The following is a 19321-nucleotide window of genomic DNA, read 5'->3' as shown; positions in this document are numbered from 1 at the left end:
ACGTATTTACATAAATGCATGAAAATATTCAAAATAATTTTATCGATAAATTTTTGAACGAGTAAATTGTTCAAATCGAACATGAGATACAAGTACACTAAGTGAAACGAATGTAAAACAAAAGTAGCTTCCTTTCAAGTCCTTTCATTGGTTTTTTCATTTATATATATACCGTTAGCCTACATACCTTTAACCTCCATCCATGGAGAACATAGTCCTGAAGCGAACATTATTCCCACATCATTAGAATATAGAAAGCATATATTTATGTCACATTTAATTGAACATTTCTGACACCACCTTAATTCCATTTAATTCACCAATCAATAACTCAAACTATTATTTAATTTCCTATGCTTCGACATGTTTAAATGGCATATTTCGATAGGTGTACCATATTGTTTAATTGAATCTCTGATGCAAAGATTGCGTTAATTTTGAAAATTTTTTTTTAAATCTGATGAAAGAATCTCATTGAACTATTCTGATATTATAGATACGATTTTAATATTTGACAATATTGAAAACAAACAAACTTACGAAAGATGACTCAGCTGCCAATTACTCTGACGTTTAAAAAATTCGAAATTAATTTGCAGTGTTAAACCATTCGTGTGAAACAGAAGAGACGATACAGTAGTCAGATTCGGTCAGTTACAGACGATGGTCGTGGCAGCAGAAGCAAATCTGTAAGAATCACCGCGTACCAATCCCACGCATATCCGCCTTAAGGGCACTAAAAATTGCGCAAGTGTATGTGTCAACTATACAATTGGAAATTTAGCAACGACGACGAGTGTCTTGTATGAAAATCGTGCAAATTTTCCGTACACATATATCCATTTATCGATAATTCTGTTATTTGAATAAAATCAAACTTAGACCTTACTTTAAGTGTCATTTTATTCGTTACTAAAAGTGTTCCTTTTCTTTCGTCAAATGTGGTTGCAACTAGCGAAAAATGACTGACAAAATGAGAAGTAAATAATAAGGAAAGAAATGAACTTCAAAGACAGAATAATTCTAAAGAATTGCAATAATACCAAAAGTGTCCCGAATATCTAATGTACACAGAAAATTGGAGACATTCGATGAGGTCTTTCGCGGACTACAATCTAGAAATAGAGTGTACGATAAAGCAGGTTCAACAGCTTCATCTTTGAGTATAGATTACTCGAAGATAAAGTTGCAGTTACTATATCCTGCTGCTCGCCAAGTAATTAGCGTTGCGATACTATTACGTGCCGAGAATATACCAATTCTGTATTTAACGAATCCATCAGTAGAATATCCTTCTTTGGCGAGCTCAGCATTTGCCATTATCAAGAAGGTCGATTGACAGAAGTCGAGCAATAAAAATGAATCACCATTTTTAATTTATCGTTTACGAGATTTGATCGCCTCGAACGTATCTAAGATCAGTTTCAACTTTTCTAGGGGAAAGAAAGAAATAAAGTATTACTCTAAAATATTACACACTTCGCGATAGAAATATGTTGGTCTTTCGTCATCGAGGAACATTCGAGAATCAATTAAACTACACGCATTATTCATTCAAACAGAACTACCAAACAGCTGTAACCTTCACCGAACGTAATTCCAATCCCAGCGATACATTATTCACTTACTAACCAGGTACACGAACGTAGTAGAATCACAGTTTCCAAACGATCAACACGAACAGATATACACGTGACACACTGCACGAAACACAGTTTATCCGTGAAACATGGTCATCACGTTCTCCAAGTATTTCGTAATTACAGCCCTGTGAGATTGAACGAACGATGTCAACGCGAGAACGAACAAGAGTGGTTCTCTCCCTAGGTAAAGTCCAGCTTTCACCCATCCGCCGTGTCAAAAACAGGCGAGAGAACCCGAGTGTGTCTCTGTACACCTACGCGTACCTCGAATTGCGAGACAGCAAGATTCGATCGGTCGAAGACCACGAATCTCGTACTCGGCCGACCGCATCCGGTCGAGCGAAACACAGTCGGTAGACTGCAGATCGGCGTGGCGAGCCACCGATGTTCTTTCGTACAATAAAACGAGCCGACCGCGGTGCAAGCTGGTGTCACTTTCTGCGACCATTACCGAGCGATATTAAGGACGCACTGGTGTTATCCAGAAGCGTCTGGCCAGTTGATCGAGCCTGGTAGCAGCCGTTCTTCGTCTATATACTTCCACTTCCGCCTCGAGAGATCGAGAAACGTTCGTTTACCGTGGATACACCGTGTATATAGAAGGTAAGTAATCTCCGGCGCGTACACGTTCAGCCGCGGAGAGGAAAAGACGATCGACGGTGCACAAGCAGTGACAGCAAACACGGAACGTGTACAGCCAGGTACGTACCTGGACCGCGCAGCCGCTTTAGGTCTTGGAGAACCGAGCGGAGAAGCAACCGGTGAAGCGACCAATCGGCGCTCCTTATCGCTGACGCGGCGTGCAAGCGGCAGGATGTAGGTGTGCGTGTGCCGATATACATACACAGGGGGAAATGTATCGGCGTGTCGTATCGGTTATGTTTAGAGTTCTCTCCGCGCGCACACCGGCCGGGTTTGTGGCTTTTGCCGCGCGCGCGGCACGATCGAGGGAACACCGCGAACTTCAGCTCCTCGCGGTATCTCGCTACGCTCGTGGGTCCCTTCGGTACGCTTCGTTTTGCTTCGGTTCGCCTCGGTTCACTTTGCTCTCCGTACTAGCGGGGGCGTGACTAAATGTACATTGGACGACAGTAATGACGACAGTAAGACATGCTCCGTCTGCGATGTCAACGACTGCCCCGCCACGGGCTTAATATGGCCCTTTCGGGCAGCCTTTCCCTTTACAGGGCATGATTTTCACGTGCTTTTGGCTCAACCCTTTGCTCGACGAATGGTACACGTGAATACGGTGCACTCTTTCTGTTCTTCTCTTTCATCCTTTGTTTATGGTTTTGTGTTCGGTATCGGTTTTTTGTTGAATAGCGTGCAGTGTACAGACTTTTGGAAAGAATTTTTGTAACTGAAAATTTTTACGCTGATAAAAAATATTTATTGAAATTTCGTGGAGTGTTGGGGCAGTGGTTACGGCGACGGTACGAGTTACATATTAATCGTGTATTATTGGTGACAACTGTTTCGTGAAAGGCACACTGATATATGTTCTATCCCTTTCATTTTGTACTTTGAACTGGAGTCACGTTTCGTGATTCATTGTCGCCAAGTTTATTATGCTATTAGGTTGATGCATATGAAACGTCATTTTTTTAAACGGGACTTTAGACGTAATGTGTTACTTCACTTTTCAACGTACTACAGTTAAGCGTTAGGGAAGAAATAAAGCTTAAAATATTATTTCTTCTAATTATCTTTGAATCTTAATCTTTTACAGATACGGTGATTATTTTTTCGATAATTTTGCAACGAAATGTTACTAAAGATTTTATATACACTTTTCCCAAAGATTAGCTAATGTCATTATTTCGAACTTATAAAAATAGTCTTTGAATGCTATTCTTATGGTGTCTTTATTTCGGAATTATTTATTTGTAAAAAAAAAAAATTGAAAAGGTCGGGTGGATAAGGAAGAATATGGCAAAATTTCATATATTTTCCAATAATTTTTCTTAAAACGACTTAAATCGACTGCCCTACGTGGCCTTTCTCTTGGCTCATTCCCAACGAAAAGTCGCCAATCTCGAATTTTGCACACCAACGTTCAAATATCCTAACATTTACACAACCTTCTTCAAATGCTACATTTATATTTTCAGCACTTTTTACCGCATTTTTTTCAAGCTTAAACTTATGTAAAAAAATTACGCGCATATCTCGATTATTCATCACGTCAGATGATAATGTCCAAATGAATGCATTACGAATATTTTTACAATTCGATACACGTGTGCTGCAGCAAATTCCTTCTCCTTGATTATTGCATTCAAAAATTGCTAATCGGAGAAAACTTAATATCAAGTCCGTGCAAAAGTTTCCATCGCTTACAAAAGGCACTGCAGGTTTCTTTTCTTATTTAAATATCCACAGTTGGTATTTATACCGAATACAGTATTAACATTCTCACGACAATTAATTATAAATATAATAAAAAATAAATACACATTCTCGTTTGCACAGACCTAATATACAATCTGGCAATTTCAGCTGTTGATAAAAACGACGTTTCATTTGCACCAATTTTTCTTTCTCAGTTCGGCTTCGTTCTCTCACTGCACTCGCATATGAATCACATCGACGGTAATTTTTTCCGTAAACAGCGCTTCACATGCAAAATTGATGCTCGTGATTTCATTAAGTCACACGATCGCTGCCGCTATAAAATGAGATTCTGCGTAGTCGCGCGAAGGTCGCGATCCTGTAGCCTCGTCATTGGTACCGTTTCTAACCTGACATTCAATTTTTCTCGTTATATTTTTTAAATTGCACCTCGTTAAAATTCTACTCCATCGAACTCTTATTTGCAACGTTTTCTTCTTCTCGCGCAACGTGACAACCGCGATGGAAAATTTTTACCTTTGTGACACACTACCTGCTTCCTCGTTTTCTTCCTTATCAACTTCGCGTTGTTCTCATCGCGCAGCGTTGCAAGTAAAATATTGCGTGATTTCACGGGAAGAATTAATGTGCATGTACCGTCAAGTTCCCGCAGATTTATGCACACAATAACACAGGTTGCGTGGTAGTGATTGTTCCCAGCAACAGATCAATTCAATATTATACCTATATATGAGCATTGTAACGACAGCGGCATTATTCACGACAATTAAAAAGTAACTTCGTTAACACGCGTATCGGTGTCAGGTCGCTAATCTGCGATCGAGATCGCGGTAATTGTATCCGCTGGTATCAACGCGTCGATAATTTATATCGACGAGCGGAAAGCAATGGTTTTCACCAATGTTTCGCGTTTTCGTATCGAAATGTGAATGCGTAAAATAGGACGACGGTACACGCCTTAGATTTCCGAGGAGTTTTATTTTAGAAAATTAGTCATAAGCATTGAGATTAGATTATAAAGAGATTAACGAGCAAAATCTCCGTTTCGAGTTATTCTCAAATTCACTTGGATACGAAATTAACGACAGAGATAAGTAAAATTTGGAGAAAAAATATTTGAAATATCAGTTTAAATAATAGATGCTATGTACAGTTCGAATAAAGTGATATTTTAAATAGCAAGCGGAATTTCGCTAATTAAAATATTTCTAATTTAATCACTCAAAGCATAAAATTCAATATTTTAATATTGAAAGTATCAAATGGGATATTTCGAAATAAATCTGCATTACTTTCAGCGTTGTTCGTATGAAATACCATTTTTAAATACCTATCATTTAAGAATCTTCGTGCAATCAAGGAAATATTTTATTTTCACGTTTAGACAATTTACTGTTTAATATACAGATTTTACCGAGCTTTGGTTGACGGTTATTATCTGACGAAAATATGCAAGTGAGTTAATGACTTCGCGGAAACTAATTGTTGCTTTTAACGAGGCTAATAAGCTTGAAATGCACTTAGAAATGCTACCGAGGGAAATAAACCCACCTAATGAAATAGTAAAGGTTATTATCAACCGCAGTTTGGTTGAATGGTATGAAACAGAAGTTGCTTAATTCTTCTCGGCATATTAACCCTTTTATAGTCGCGCGGTAGTAATCTACCACTCTATCAGCACTTTCAAATATTACGTTCATATATTCTTCATTTTACAAATATAAGATATTAAAAATTGGCGAGAAAAGTGAATTATAGCAGAAACTTCATTTACAAACATGTTTTGTATGCAGGAAAATTTTTGTATGTAATTTGAACGATTTGAAAGAACAAATAAGATGGGAGACAAATTCTTTTATAAATGCCCTTTCTTCTCTTGTTTTTCCATAGTCGTATATATATTTTTCTACTGTATATTGTAGCAAACCTTAAAATTTTAAAGAAAATGTAAAACTTCCTTTCATTTTCTGCCATTTCTTCCGACAAAAAAGTTTTTCTTCAATCTTATTCACTCTTTGAAACCGTTTAAACTACGTATAACAATTTTCTCGTGCACCACTATAGCTAGAAAAGATAATTAGCCCCTTAACCTATGATTTCTTTTCTGACAATGCATCTAAGCGTCAGCCATTTTCTATTTTAGTACTGTATCAGGTAACAAAAACTAATCTGTCACAAATTACTTCGTAATCCTCAGTGTTACAAATTCAAACGAAAGTTAGAATTACAATGAATTTTTCTTACTAATATAACGATTTTTCTCACACCTTCACCAGAATCTCTGCCACGAGTCTGACACGTTGTCATATGTTAAGGGGTTAAGTGTCCTGTTTCACGTAGCTCACCCTGTATAGTGACTACTAAACGCTGTATCTCAACCGCACACAGCGAGCGCTTTGCCTCTCCGAATGGTCAGCAGTCAAAGGGTTAATATGCAAGCACTAATTGTAAGATACTAATGGCGATGATTCTCGTTCAGGTAGGATTCTATTGCACAAGTACACCTCTAATTACGATAATACCTTTTACAAATATCACCAGGAAGAGTTGCCCTGTCGCGATTTCCCGTAAATGGCGTTTCCTACAGGAGGCAACGAGTGTATCCGGTTATCCGTTCTGCTATACAAAGATAACCTGTTACGTAGACTTTTGTAAATGCAATTCCTCTGTCACACGTATCTCCACACTTGAAGTCCGGTTGCTTGTGTCTAGGATCTTGCTCTAATTGGCGCATTGTTTCATTACAGACAATAAATGATTGTCGGTAGAAATACGACTGAATAAACGGTATATCCTGATATTCTCCTCGGAATTGCAATTAACGTCGTTTTCTCTGATAGTAGAATGTGTATTTGAAAATTCAACGTTTTCTCGTGCTTTCGCGACACGATTTCATATTGGAGTAGCTTAGAATCGATCGTGCCACGGATTCCTTTCAGCGCACAGGAAAAATACATAGATGTATCGATCGATGACAAGTATTAGATATATTAGCATGGAAAGCAGAGCAGAAATGCGGACAAGCGTACCCATGTACACTGTCGTTCATAAGTATCAGAACACCCATTATGTTCGGGTAAAGTTCGTTACTGCGAACGTGTATGGAAATTAGTTTGATAGAAATTAACACATTTCGCGGCGTTTTGCGTCTTTTCTTTCGATCGGGTTACGTTGGAAAAGACTGCTGTAACTTTTTAATTAATTCATATTTTTCGCAAGTCGTATACAGTTGTTTTCATTCGTGAAACGTCTGAAGAGAAATTGAACCATTTGTAGCGTTTTGAAAATCTCAACGACGTAAGTACACAAGTGAATGTGCGTCATTCGACGCTAATATGTTAAGATCTGATTTTAAGGGATTAACCCCTTAACCTATAGCAACCTGTTAGACTCGTGGCAGAGATTCTGGTGAAGATGTGAGAAAAATAGTTATATCAGTAAGAAAAATTCATCGTAATCCTAACTTTCGTTTGAATTTGTAAAACTAAGGATTCCTAAATGTAATTAACCTGTAACAGATTAGCTTTTGTTACCTGACACAATACTGAAACGGCAAATGGCTGACGCTTAGATGCATGTTAGAAAAAAAATCATATGTTAAGGGGCTAACGTTCGGACGGCGGATGTCGGGTCACTGCTGACCCAGGGCTTTTAGATGTCTCTTGTTTCGACCGGCATTCGAAACAGAGTCACAACAATGTTTGTTGTTTTAATCGTAATATATTTGAATAATTTTAAGCAGTACAATTCCCTTTCTTACATTTTTAACAGAATAATGCCTAGTAAAATGAGAGAAACATGGTTTCGCTTGGGATTTTAGCAATGGGTCACATTTGACCCAGTACCCGCTGTCTGAGTTAACAGGTGAAACGTTGTGTTTGATATAAAACATGGACGTTTTATTTAAGCTGTTTTTTGTCTCGTTTGACAAAACGCGTTAAACGTTAGTGCTGATCTGTTTTCATTTAATTTTAATTCAGGACGAAATAATTTATTTAAAGGTTTGCTTAGTTTTAACTATATTATTTTATCCTTGGTAAATATTCAGTACAACACAATCTTAAAGATTTCGCAACGACTTTTCTGTGTCAAATAATTTTATATCAAACTTGTAACGACATTGAGATTTGCTTCTCACATTCAGTAAGAAGATTTTAGTAGATTTCACCAGATTTCAGTAAAATTCAGCGAGTTTCGATAAGTCTCCTAATACTTATGAACTGGAGTGTATATACCATCGAAACTATAGCCGCGATTGCGCACTGTCATTTAAACTTCACGCAACGAGGAACAATAGCTCTCCCCGGTTGTTAATATAATGAATTATTAGACGTATAATGAGAGAGGAGTCATATCGTGTCCCCTATTATTCGATCAATTCTTCACCATCCGCTCGCGTTTGCCTCATAAAACACGAAAGTATCGCGTCAATGATTTCATATATATGTATATATGTACACCGATGCAACGAAATTCTTCGCGTTCACTATACCTGATACTTCTATCTGATATGTAAATGAAAATTAGTCCATTACACGGGCAATTTCACTTGCGCTTTATAACCGGCGCGCTAGCTTAGAATCCCAGTTCGAAGTATAAACGAAAATGGAATTAGTATGCGAACAATTTCTCTGGCTACCGGAGGTACGCGTTTTGCACCTGTATTCGATACACCCGATTTATCGTTATACAGGGTGAGATGAAAATAAGCGACCAACATTTGATACCGTGTTCTACTTTTTCTAAGGATGAAAAAGGATCGTATAAACGAAGATTCAGAAGCTCTTCCTTTCCGAGATAGAAACACTTTTCGTTTAGATTGAAATTTTATTGAAAATTTACTGTTATCATATTTTTTCTGTTACAAGTGAATAACGCAATAGAGTGAGTCGCCTTCACATTTTCCTTTGGGTTTTTATTTACGGGGACATTTGAAAATGTGAAAAAGTGGAGTCACGTGTCGAGTTTCAATATCGTACAATACGATATTATCCTGTAAATACAATATACCGGGTGACACCGAAATAAATGACCGAATTTTGCTACCGTATTCTACTCTTCACAAGGATGAAAAAATGTCATATAAACATAGGTCCGTAAACTCTTCCTTTCCGAGATATAAACACTTTTTCTTTACATCGAAATTTCACACGAATGGCTGTCACACGTAAAATTACGGGCAGGGGAGGGCCAATTGCGTGGCCAGCACGTTCCTTAACTCCTTTCGATTTTTATTTATGGGGACATCTTAAGAGTTCAGCTTATGATAATAATACTATCGATAGTCTGGCAACACTGAAAAACCGGATTATTGTTTCATATGACAAAATTCGACAACTAGAGTTTGCCTCCATTACGGGCATGTGGAACTGATGTTAGAATTTTTTCTCTTGGGTTTGAATTTCTAGGCGTTAGTAATGTTTATACTAACGCCTGTACGAAATTTCAGCCCGGAACGTCCTCAGCAGTCTGCGAAACGTCGACGCGAAGCGTGTACAGTTGCAAAAGAAAATAATTTTCAGCAATTTCTTTAAATTTATATCTCGGAAAGGAGGGGTCCAGGCTAATGTTTGTATAACCTTTTCTCATCCTTAGAAAGAGCAGAATATCAAACGGTACCAAAGTTCGGTTAACTATTTCGGTGTCACCCTGTATAATAGTAGATGAAATTCGACGAGACTGTAACAGATGCACAGAAGTGCTGATTATATTTACAAGAATGAAAGAAACGTTAAAACTGTTGTAGCTCTCTACGATGATTGTGTCGAGAGAGAAGAGAGAAAAGAGAAGAGGAGATTTTCCTATATCTTGGTAAGTAAATATATATGTATGCTACAGGTCATAAGAACTGCAACGGCAATCACTGTATACACTATAGATACATACGAATGCCGGAAGTACCGTTAGTCAACCTTAAGGTTTAAGGTTTGTTCTTCCAAGTGTACTACTTTGAGCTTACTCGTACTTACACGTGTAAATTTCTCTGTAAGAAGTAACGGAAATCATCGATCAAATTTGATCGTCCCGAAGAACTAGAGAATTACAATTCGATCAATTAATTATACGTGTTCCAATAAATTTGCGCGAAATGATTTTCGGGATTATCTATGGACGTTCAAAGTTTAATAACCAAGGATCGATATTTAGGTACAGATCATTTTTAGTGAAAGTCGTATCGTATCAGAACTGGTTCCGATAATGTCTTCTAGTTATAAGTCGATCAGCTACGGAGAAATTCTTGACGAAAGCTTTGGAAATCATAAAAAGAAAATTAATCACTTCGAAGCAAGTGTTCATTGTAATTATCAGTTTCACCAATCAACGTGCGATTGATAAATTGTTCAATAATATTCGCAAATTTATGAAACAGGTTAGAACGTTGAGAAAATGTTTCGTTGAATTCAAATCGGACAGCAATTCCCGCGCTAAAATTAAATAACATTAATCGTCGGATAGTAGTAGCGTCGATTAAAAATACATTCACAGACTATTTTTGAACCTAGATACTTTCTGCATTTAAAAACTTGGACCAAAGTGTCGGGATACGACATCTATATGTATATATAAATATCGCGAGTTCCTTATGGCTCCGTGTGAAAGCGCCATTCCACTCGACTCTGGCTATATGCTACGACATACAGAAAGACGAGACTCTCGTTCGCACGGGGGGTCACAGCTAGCCCTGAGGGAGCAGTCATTGACATTGAGAGAGAGGGAGGGAGAGAGACCGTCGAGAAACGTGACTAATATCGTGGTGCTACCTCTATATGGAGGCTTTTCGCATTTTCTATTCACCGATAGCCACTTGTGGAATTGCTGATCGTGAGCTTAGTTCGAAACAAACCAGGATTTTCCCAATTTCTTTAAAATAAATTCCTTTCCCGAGTTGTGTGTGACAAATGAAATTGTACTGATTCCTTGTGGTTGTCTATTGTATTTGAATGATAGTAAATTGAAAGTTGAAATAATTGGACACGAAAAGTAAGGCAAAATAGAAATAAAGGAATGCAGCATGCGAGCGGTTATAGTAGTAACTACAGCATCAGGTAAATTACATGGTAGAGTAACATTAAAAGGTATACGCACATTATTTAAACATTATCTAATTATACGCTTGCTGGCGCCAGAAAGATTCAGCTGGTAAAAAATGTAATTACACCTGCGACTCTGTGGAATATTGTGAGGGGTATAATGTATACGTTTATTACGAAAAAAATTGTCAACATTCTCATTCACGTTATTGCTTGTATTGTGAAATATATCCTGTCTCTGCGAGACAGGAAAATCAAAGAGAAAATAAATAGTTCCTTTCTAGATGTGAAAATTGTTACCCTTAATTCACCCATGTAATCACTGGACATACTCTAAACGTTAAAACAGTATTAGATTTTACCGAGTTTTAATTTGCTTAGTTGGTATATAAGTTCTGGATAATGGTAAAACAGGTTTCACGCGAATGTCTTACTCTCGACGATTCAGTATTCGACAGTCGCTCCGGTGGCTCGTATTTGTCGAGGTTTATTGCCTCGAGCAGCGTAGAAAGTATAACGCAAATCATTCCGATAAACCGTAAACGGTTGTGAGATATAAAGGTAAGTAAATAAGTAAAGATATTTCGTAGTGGAATTCAATAATTCTACGTAAAAGGAATAAGAAATACACGACGAGCACGATGCATAAATTTCAAATGAAAATCTAAACGTTCATCAAACCGCGTACACAGAAACACCTTACCAAATGACATTCCAGCACGACGATTCAACATCCTATTGAGCCATACCTCGTACCGATCAAATTGACCAATCTCCTCTTCGAAGTGATTACTTTTACGAACGCACTCGAGTCGAGTAATGCGTAACTGAAACCTCGACAAAAACACTCCTTTCAGATCTTTCAGAACAAACACTCACGATCACGGTTAATCACATAAATTCCTCTAACAGTATCCTTAATAGAAGACAGTCCTTTCTTCGCACGAAACCAAAGAACCGACATAGCTAAATTCTAAACGATGAGAAAGAACACTGGTAAACGTTACCCTTGTTCCTCTTCGGCAGTCGGTCCCTGTTGCGCGATGCGAAACACGTCCGTCGTCGACATGGTGCTCCGCTGGCCAGCACACTGTTGACACTCGATCACGGGTCACATATCGACGCCACTTTCCTCCGCTCATCCGACGTCGAGGATGCTTTCCTCGATTCGAATCCACCTAGCGATGCCGCGCACTCGGTACGATCCACGTGTGAACGCGGGCTAACCGTGCAAGTTAAGTACGTGTCCAGGTTGGCTGGCGCCCGTCAAGGCTAATGCTGTGCCGTGGTGTGTGCTGCGTGTCGGGACCAATGTATGTAAGATTGGTAGAGCCGGTAGCGCAACAGGTTGCAAATACGCACGGATTTCCACTATTCACACGGCCGGTCAGATCCGCGGCTGTCGACAGTTCGTTCGAAAAGCAGTGAAGAGCGACGCACGGCAGCGACCGACTCACTGCAGTCTCGTGTAGTGTCGCGGCGAAGCGGTCACGCCGCACCTCTGCCTCTGTTGCCGCTGTTCTCTTCCTTCTACCTGTACACACGCACGCACACCATCATTTTTCTTCTACCTGTGCGTATCGGTCGCCGTCGTTCGTAGGCACACTCGTTTGTCCCGCGGACGAACGCGTTCCTTCTACCTGCGCGCACGTATATACACACCGATACACGGAATCTTTGCAGGGATACCATTAACCACCATACTCCGGTATCTTTTGGTTGCGCGTGTACTCTTATGTATGGCATGGCATCTTCGCTGTGTGTGCGACCATGTCGCATCACTGTCTACATACACATCGATATTTATCTGCCGCTACGTTGTGTGTGAACAAGTTCCACGCGGTTGTGTACAAACAAATATATACGCGTTGACGCGGCCATGTTGTGTGTAGAATGGACACACGTGCCTTTCGCGTACGCACGTCGCTTCAGGTAAATGGTGTTCCTTTCATTTCCATACTGTCCTGCGTGTGTACATCTTAACAGGGATACACTGTGTATAGGCGTGTATAGCCGTGTGCGTAGCACTTTCTGTAGCTTTTCTGTAGCTGTTTCTTTTTCGTCGCTATCGATATCAACGTGCAGACTTTTTACACTGGTGTTTATAGTTTCGTTTCGGTGTAGTTTTCTTGCGATTGTATACGTTCAGATGCATTTCCATTTGCTTGTACCACACTTCGGAACGCACACCGACACTTCGTTTCTATCTATGCAACGGTTAACTCATACAACTAGAGACGTTTACATTCCATTCGTGAAGCGGTCGAACGAACACGTCCTTCTACCTGGCTATATGCACAGAAATAACATTTTCTCGGAGAGTGTGTGAGAGCGGCGCTACAAAGAAGAACGGTTTCTTCCCATCCATGTGTCCATCGTTATACATCGATATTTATCCTGACTGGTTTGAGTGGAAACGTGCACGAACATGTTCCACCACGTGTGCACACATCAGCGGTAAAAACTTGCTTGTATGCATATATACGCAGATCTGCTACTCGGATACGGCATTTTTGGAGCAAGGCATTGCGATTCTCAGCATACGAAATCGATAGGCTTTACGTTATTTTTGTAATGTCAGAAATATGCAGACATGACACATTTATGTGTTTAAAAAGTGGAACGTGAAATAAATATATATTTGGTTATGTCGACGAAAACGTTGATATAATTTCCTTTATGGCGATTACGTTTTACTTTCACCATGCCTGGAGCGTTGCTTCTTTTATATTGTTTTATTTATTGCGCAGTTTATAGCTTGCAATAATTGTTTTCAAAATATTTCTGGATAAAAATTATATAACTGCACCGTGGTGTCGCATTTCCAATGGAAATATATGATCATAAATTAGTTTGGGTTTTTGCAAACGTTCGTGTTTTTTTGTATTATTTCATCAAATTACAATAGTTGATATGTATATTTAAAAAATTTTAAGTAAAAAATAAAAATAGTAATTCAATGATTTCGCAGTATTTTACAATCAATAGTATCGATTTATATTGTCTCATTTTTCTTGATTTTCACTTTATTCACTTATATTACCATACTGTGAGTCATTGTTCTTCCGACTAGAATTTCACTCTCGAGGTCCTCAACCGCAAATCGATCGGTTGCAATTGTTGGTGCAGGGGGAAACCAATTTCTTGGATACCGAACTGCAAATTTGAAAGGACGGGAATACTATACCTCTTGTGTACGAGATGCGCCTCGGATAATACATTTGCACATACACAAATTATAAATGCAAAGATGAATATCAATATTCTTGTTCGCAAATAATATTATTAAATCACTGAAATTAATTTAGCTGTTACGAGATTTTTATAAAATTAAAATATTCTAACCTTAATTACGGTATTCAGATATTTGAAATTATGTTAACCTAATTGGCTTTATAATAGTGTTTTGCGAAAGGATATAAAATTTTAGTGGTTACAATAAACGTTTAAATAGAAAACGCTAATATTTGAAGAAAGTACACTTTTTTCGAACGTCATATATTTCTACATGTCTTGTTTGGATTAGTTAGGCTATTTCCAATAAGCGAACAGTGTTAAAGAATTGACTTTCTCGTTTACTTTGTAATGCAGATAATATGTTAAAGAATACACATTTCTTAAATCGAGAAATTTTTAACTTCATCTTTACCGAAATGTAAACGACAATTTCTTTTTTTAGTAAGAGTAAAGACTATGGATGTATAAAGTAGGCATTACGATTTATAACAAAAGTTTATTATCCTTAGTAAATTTAAAAAATATAAAATTTTATGAATCTGTATTTTGCACTGAATGTAGAAATAATTTAAAATATTCGGAATACAAGTAATTGTAACGTATATACAATATTAGGTGAAATGTTGATGTTTATGATAATTCTAAAGGAACAATACGATATATTCAGAAGTTAAATAAATAAATAACGTATATGTATGTATATAGTTTTGGCTAAGAGATTTCTATATGCGACTCACGTGCACACTCCGGATGGAAGTGTACAGTCACGTAAGATGCATTTGATCGTAACTCATTGCTAGTGCAGTACCTTCGATAGACACTATAACAGCAAGCTGTTTAGCAAATAAAAGTTACAAAGAAAATTTTGCGTAAAAATTTCGAGTACTGTACAAGATTCGAGCATGTACATATAATATATGGAGAAAAAAAATTAAAACACCAACATCATTCGACATGCCAATGCAAAGAGTAAAAGAGGTTAAGACAAGGAGTAAATATTAGCGTGTTTAATACCATTAACACAACTTTGATAAAATTGAAAGATATTGTTTAAGGTTACTTACAATAAGTATAGCTGAGTGTTTTGTATTTCGTCCCTGTAGTTTCATTATTCTCGAAAATTATTAATACACTATGTAATACCCACGAATATGGGTAACTTGTTTCCTTTTACTTGACATTCTTAATGAGATATGATGCAAAACTAAAAAAAAATACGCAAACTGTATTACACATACAGTTTGATAAATGAGTTGTAAAATATAAAATACGATTATATATAAAACTTCTAGATTCTTATCATTTTGATCTGTCTTATTGCTGCGAGTGTAGAGTGCATAAAAAATTTTTACATTTACGCAAACAAGTAAATAAAGTATGGATCGTTTGATTTTCGTGAAATTTTCGCATTTCACGTGTTTGTAATTTCGCATACGCATATCACATTTCTCGAAATATATTTGTCTAAATTCATTTTGACAAAAAAGTTTTTATAAATTCAGTTCACACTGAATTAATTCAGTCACATAAATGTTAACATGTTTTTCATACACCCTGAGTGGAGTTATTAAATTATGAATACTTGATATGTATCATATTTACATTTTATATCCCATGGACGTCATAATATACAAGACGAATACATTAATAACAAATGATTGAACTAAATAAAGAACAATCGGAATTATCATTGACGACTTATAATTTAGCATTTGTACAAAATGAATTTTTTATTGTACTAAATAATACTATGATGTATTCACAGTATGTAATTTTTTTTTTAATATTTAAATCTTAAAGATGAATAAAAAATTGAAATTGGTTCACAGAGAAACTTAATTTTTCAAATAATTCTTCCTAATATAGAATATTTATAATATCATTTGTTATGTGATATAATAAAATTTTTGTACATATAAATAAAAATCACGAGTAAGTATTTTTTTCTACTACTCAGTATTGTACATGTGTTTTTGGATAAAACGAGGCATTTTTCGAATGTGTATTGTTTAATGCATTATTTGGCATTACCTAGTGGTGGTAAATCGATTGTTAATATTGTGTTGATGTATAAATCGGTATTGATGAAGTTTATGGCATCTTGGAAAAATCCAATATTTAAAAAAAAAGCAGAAAAATTAAAAATAAATTTTATCTCACATAACAATCATTCATTCGGCTTAATATTTTTAATAAAAATTTGATCTCGCCATTTAATCTTTTACGAACACATCCTTTCTCACCGTTCATTCTCATCGGCACTTGTACAACATTGACTTTCATATGTTAGTAAGACTATTCAATGTGACTTGCAATGAGAAAATTCACGTTTTAGAAATATTTCTCCTTACAATAATCTTACAAATTACAATTGGACCAAGTGTACGTCAAGATACAACATTCGTTATGCAATTACCTACTGAAAATCGGAAATTATAACTACATGACCCGTTAAGCTATTTCGATGACAGCGAAATTCAAAGAATAGAATAATCATATCACTATGATAGATACACTTTGTCAAATTCAAACAAAAATAATATACACATATATATTTGATATACTTCTAATGAAATATATGTTAAAAGAGTTCAATTTTACTTGTAGATTAAAATATTTCTAGTGTATGATTGAGAGAGAAAACCAATTATTATTGTATAATCGAAGACGGGGAACAAAGGAAAAAAAAAATACGAAGGACAGTATAATTTCATCTGCACTACATATGTATGAAATACAGATGAAATATTTTGTCCTAGAATAGACCGACTATGCGATAGAATGTTACATAGTGATACTTTACGCAAGTATGATAGAGGTACATGACGGTGTCAAATTTTGTTTGCAATATATAAATAGTTGCGTTCTATAGGAGAACATAGTTTTATACTTTATCTTTGTCTTTATATATTATACTTCAAGTAATATTGTGATATTAGAATATCGCTGTATTCCTTGAATTAACGATTATTGCTTCGATATGTGCGAATACTTTACAGCATTTTAAAAAAGATATGAAAAGCTAATAATTGTTGACTTAAGTTTCATTTGACAGATTAAGTAGTTTAAATGTTCTTTTGTCTTAAAGCATTGTGTCACTTAATTATATATTTCAGATAAAAATATAAGATACATGTATATCATAAAATTGACATTTGTTATGCAACAATGAGTACTATAAATGTAGATTGCATTAGATTTTATACATATAGATTATTATTATTATTCCTATGATTTTGAAATAATTTGATCAGATCGAGGTTTTATGTTAAAATGTAACTTATTCGGGTCATGTAAATGTATCACAACTATGTACGCTCATACATACATAACATTCAACAAACATACAAATTATTCTTGAAAGATACATACATTAATTATTCACACTCTGCTGCTCAATTTACTCACCATTCTGTTTACAATTCATTCTCTACTTTGACACCTGATTTTGATGTGTTCTTAGCTTCAAATCACAATTTTTTAATTAACAAATAAATTTTAAATGAAAACAATTCCAATTAGTTTCAATGCATTCCGTAATTTGAGGTCACATAATGACGCACTATTTGAACTATCTTCTTTTTGCAAGAAATATAAAACGTTGTGTCAAACAAAAGAATCTATGTCAGGCATCAGGAACAATTCTTTAATTATCGCGACTCAGCTTTCGTTTTGGGAGGCCTGAAAGCTTTCAACTTTTTCGCTTTCTTTTGTTTTGTAGCACTGGCACCAGATTGGAAAGCTTTCCAACTATCAACTCTTGATTGTCGAGATTCCTCAAAATTTTTTTGCCACTCACGTTCTAATGCAGCCTGTGCTTCAGCAGATAATTCCTCTTCTCGTTTTCTCTTACGCTGTTCTGCATCCCTGGTGGCTAATTCTCTTCTGTATAAAAAACAGAATAAGAGTTGCTAGTTTGCAAGTACACGAATTAATTTTGTAAACTATTCTTATTATTTGAAGTATTAACCTTCTTCTCTCCATATCAGCGAAGAGTTTCATTGTCATCACCCAAACTGCGTGCCTGTAACCCTCTTCTGTTTCTTCTTCAAGTACAGCTCCACTTTCTGTTTTTCCTTCTTTTTTCAATTTTTTCTTTTTTTCTGCAATCTGATAAATGTTTGATTATTAAATATATTTCTAAAAACGACTTATCTCCTTATTGCTTATACCATGTGATCCGTCCGAGCTTTAGCTTCTTCAATAACATCCATGCATTTTGCTCTAGTTTCTTCATTTTCCAATGTTTTCCATGCTTTGTTAACAACTACAAAAGACGAAATAATGTTAAAAACCAGTAATCCTACACAATGAAAATTAATACATACTTTCAAATGCTTGTTGTGCACGTTCTGCATCATCCTGGTTTTTATCAGGATGAACCAAAATTGACATCTGTAAAATAAAAACAATATATACACATTACACGCAAATTTCTACGCTACATTAAAAAGGAAAAAATTCTAACTTACACGACGGTATTTTTTCTTGATTTCATCTATGGAGGTGGATGGATCAATTTGTAATACTTCAAAAGGGTTTAAATTAAAATAAGACGATCCAGGTCGAAGTAATCTGTCGATTTGTTGTTTGGGTGTTAATACTGAATCCCTCTTCTCTATTTCTTTTACCTAAACAAAGAGAATTTCCTACAGTTCGAAAAACAACTATTTGTTTGGGGCTCGGGCACATTTGTACAGGTTAGGCTTATTTATAACTTGAAGTTTTACTAGAAGAACAATCTCGTTTTTAATGTTTCAAGAAATGTTAGGTATCACTTATCAAATAATAAAAACGTATGTAATATACTGTGTCTTAAATTCAATTTATTATTATTGTTTAATGCATACACAGTGACGTTTGTTAACCCTTAAGTTAAGGTATAGGCGTTCACAGTTATGTAATCAAAAATTGTATTAAAAACTGAATTTTACGCGAACAAATATTTTAATGATATGATGCCTTTTAGAATTTACATACTTCTGAATAAAATTCATTGAATTCGTCCTCTTTCTTTGTTGGACTATCACTGGGTATATTCGAGTTGGTAGCAGCCAT

The 19321-nt window shown here is 36.1% G+C and overlaps 2 protein-coding genes across 2 annotated transcripts in view; both read right to left on the bottom strand.

The window, feature by feature from the left end:
- Nucleotides 1-12096, bottom strand: part of LOC108574465 — an 84475-nt gene extending 72379 nt beyond the window's left edge. The window contains exon 1 of the mRNA XM_017937065.1: nucleotides 12034-12096. Coding sequence (XP_017792554.1) covers nucleotides 12034-12095 — 62 coding nt within the window. The 5' untranslated portion in view covers nucleotide 12096. The remainder of the gene's footprint in view (nucleotides 1-12033) is intronic.
- Nucleotides 12097-17913: 5817 nt separating this feature from the next.
- LOC108574455 (dnaJ homolog subfamily C member 8) lies at nucleotides 17914-19321 on the bottom strand. Its single transcript, XM_017937055.1, has 6 exons — nucleotides 19244-19321; nucleotides 18736-18894; nucleotides 18592-18658; nucleotides 18436-18530; nucleotides 18234-18373; nucleotides 17914-18148 (listed from the first exon to the last, which is right to left on the bottom strand). Exons 1-6 carry the CDS (start codon nucleotides 19319-19321, stop codon nucleotides 17914-17916), a joined length of 774 nt encoding a protein of 257 aa, XP_017792544.1.

Source organism: Habropoda laboriosa, unplaced genomic scaffold (assembly GCF_001263275.1).
Source record: "Habropoda laboriosa isolate 0110345459 unplaced genomic scaffold, ASM126327v1 scaffold172, whole genome shotgun sequence".
Taxonomy (NCBI): Eukaryota; Metazoa; Arthropoda; class Insecta; order Hymenoptera; family Apidae; genus Habropoda; species Habropoda laboriosa.
The sequence above is the reverse complement of the archived record's forward strand: the minus strand, read 5'-3'. Positions and strand labels throughout refer to the sequence as shown.

What these genes read in the sequence shown, in the direction of transcription:
- LOC108574455 (XM_017937055.1), bottom strand. Translation starts at nt 19,321, where the DNA reads ATGGCTGCTACCAACTCGAATATACCCAGTGATAGTCCAACAAAGAAA. An exon ending in TCAAGAAAAAATACCGTCGT is followed by an intron (nt 18,659 to 18,735) that starts GTAAGTTAGAAT and finishes TTTATTTTACAG; the next exon opens with ATGTCAATTTTGGTTCATCC. An exon ending in AAGCTCGGACGGATCACATG is followed by an intron (nt 18,374 to 18,435) that starts GTATAAGCAATA and finishes AACATTTATCAG; the next exon opens with ATTGCAGAAAAAAAGAAAAA.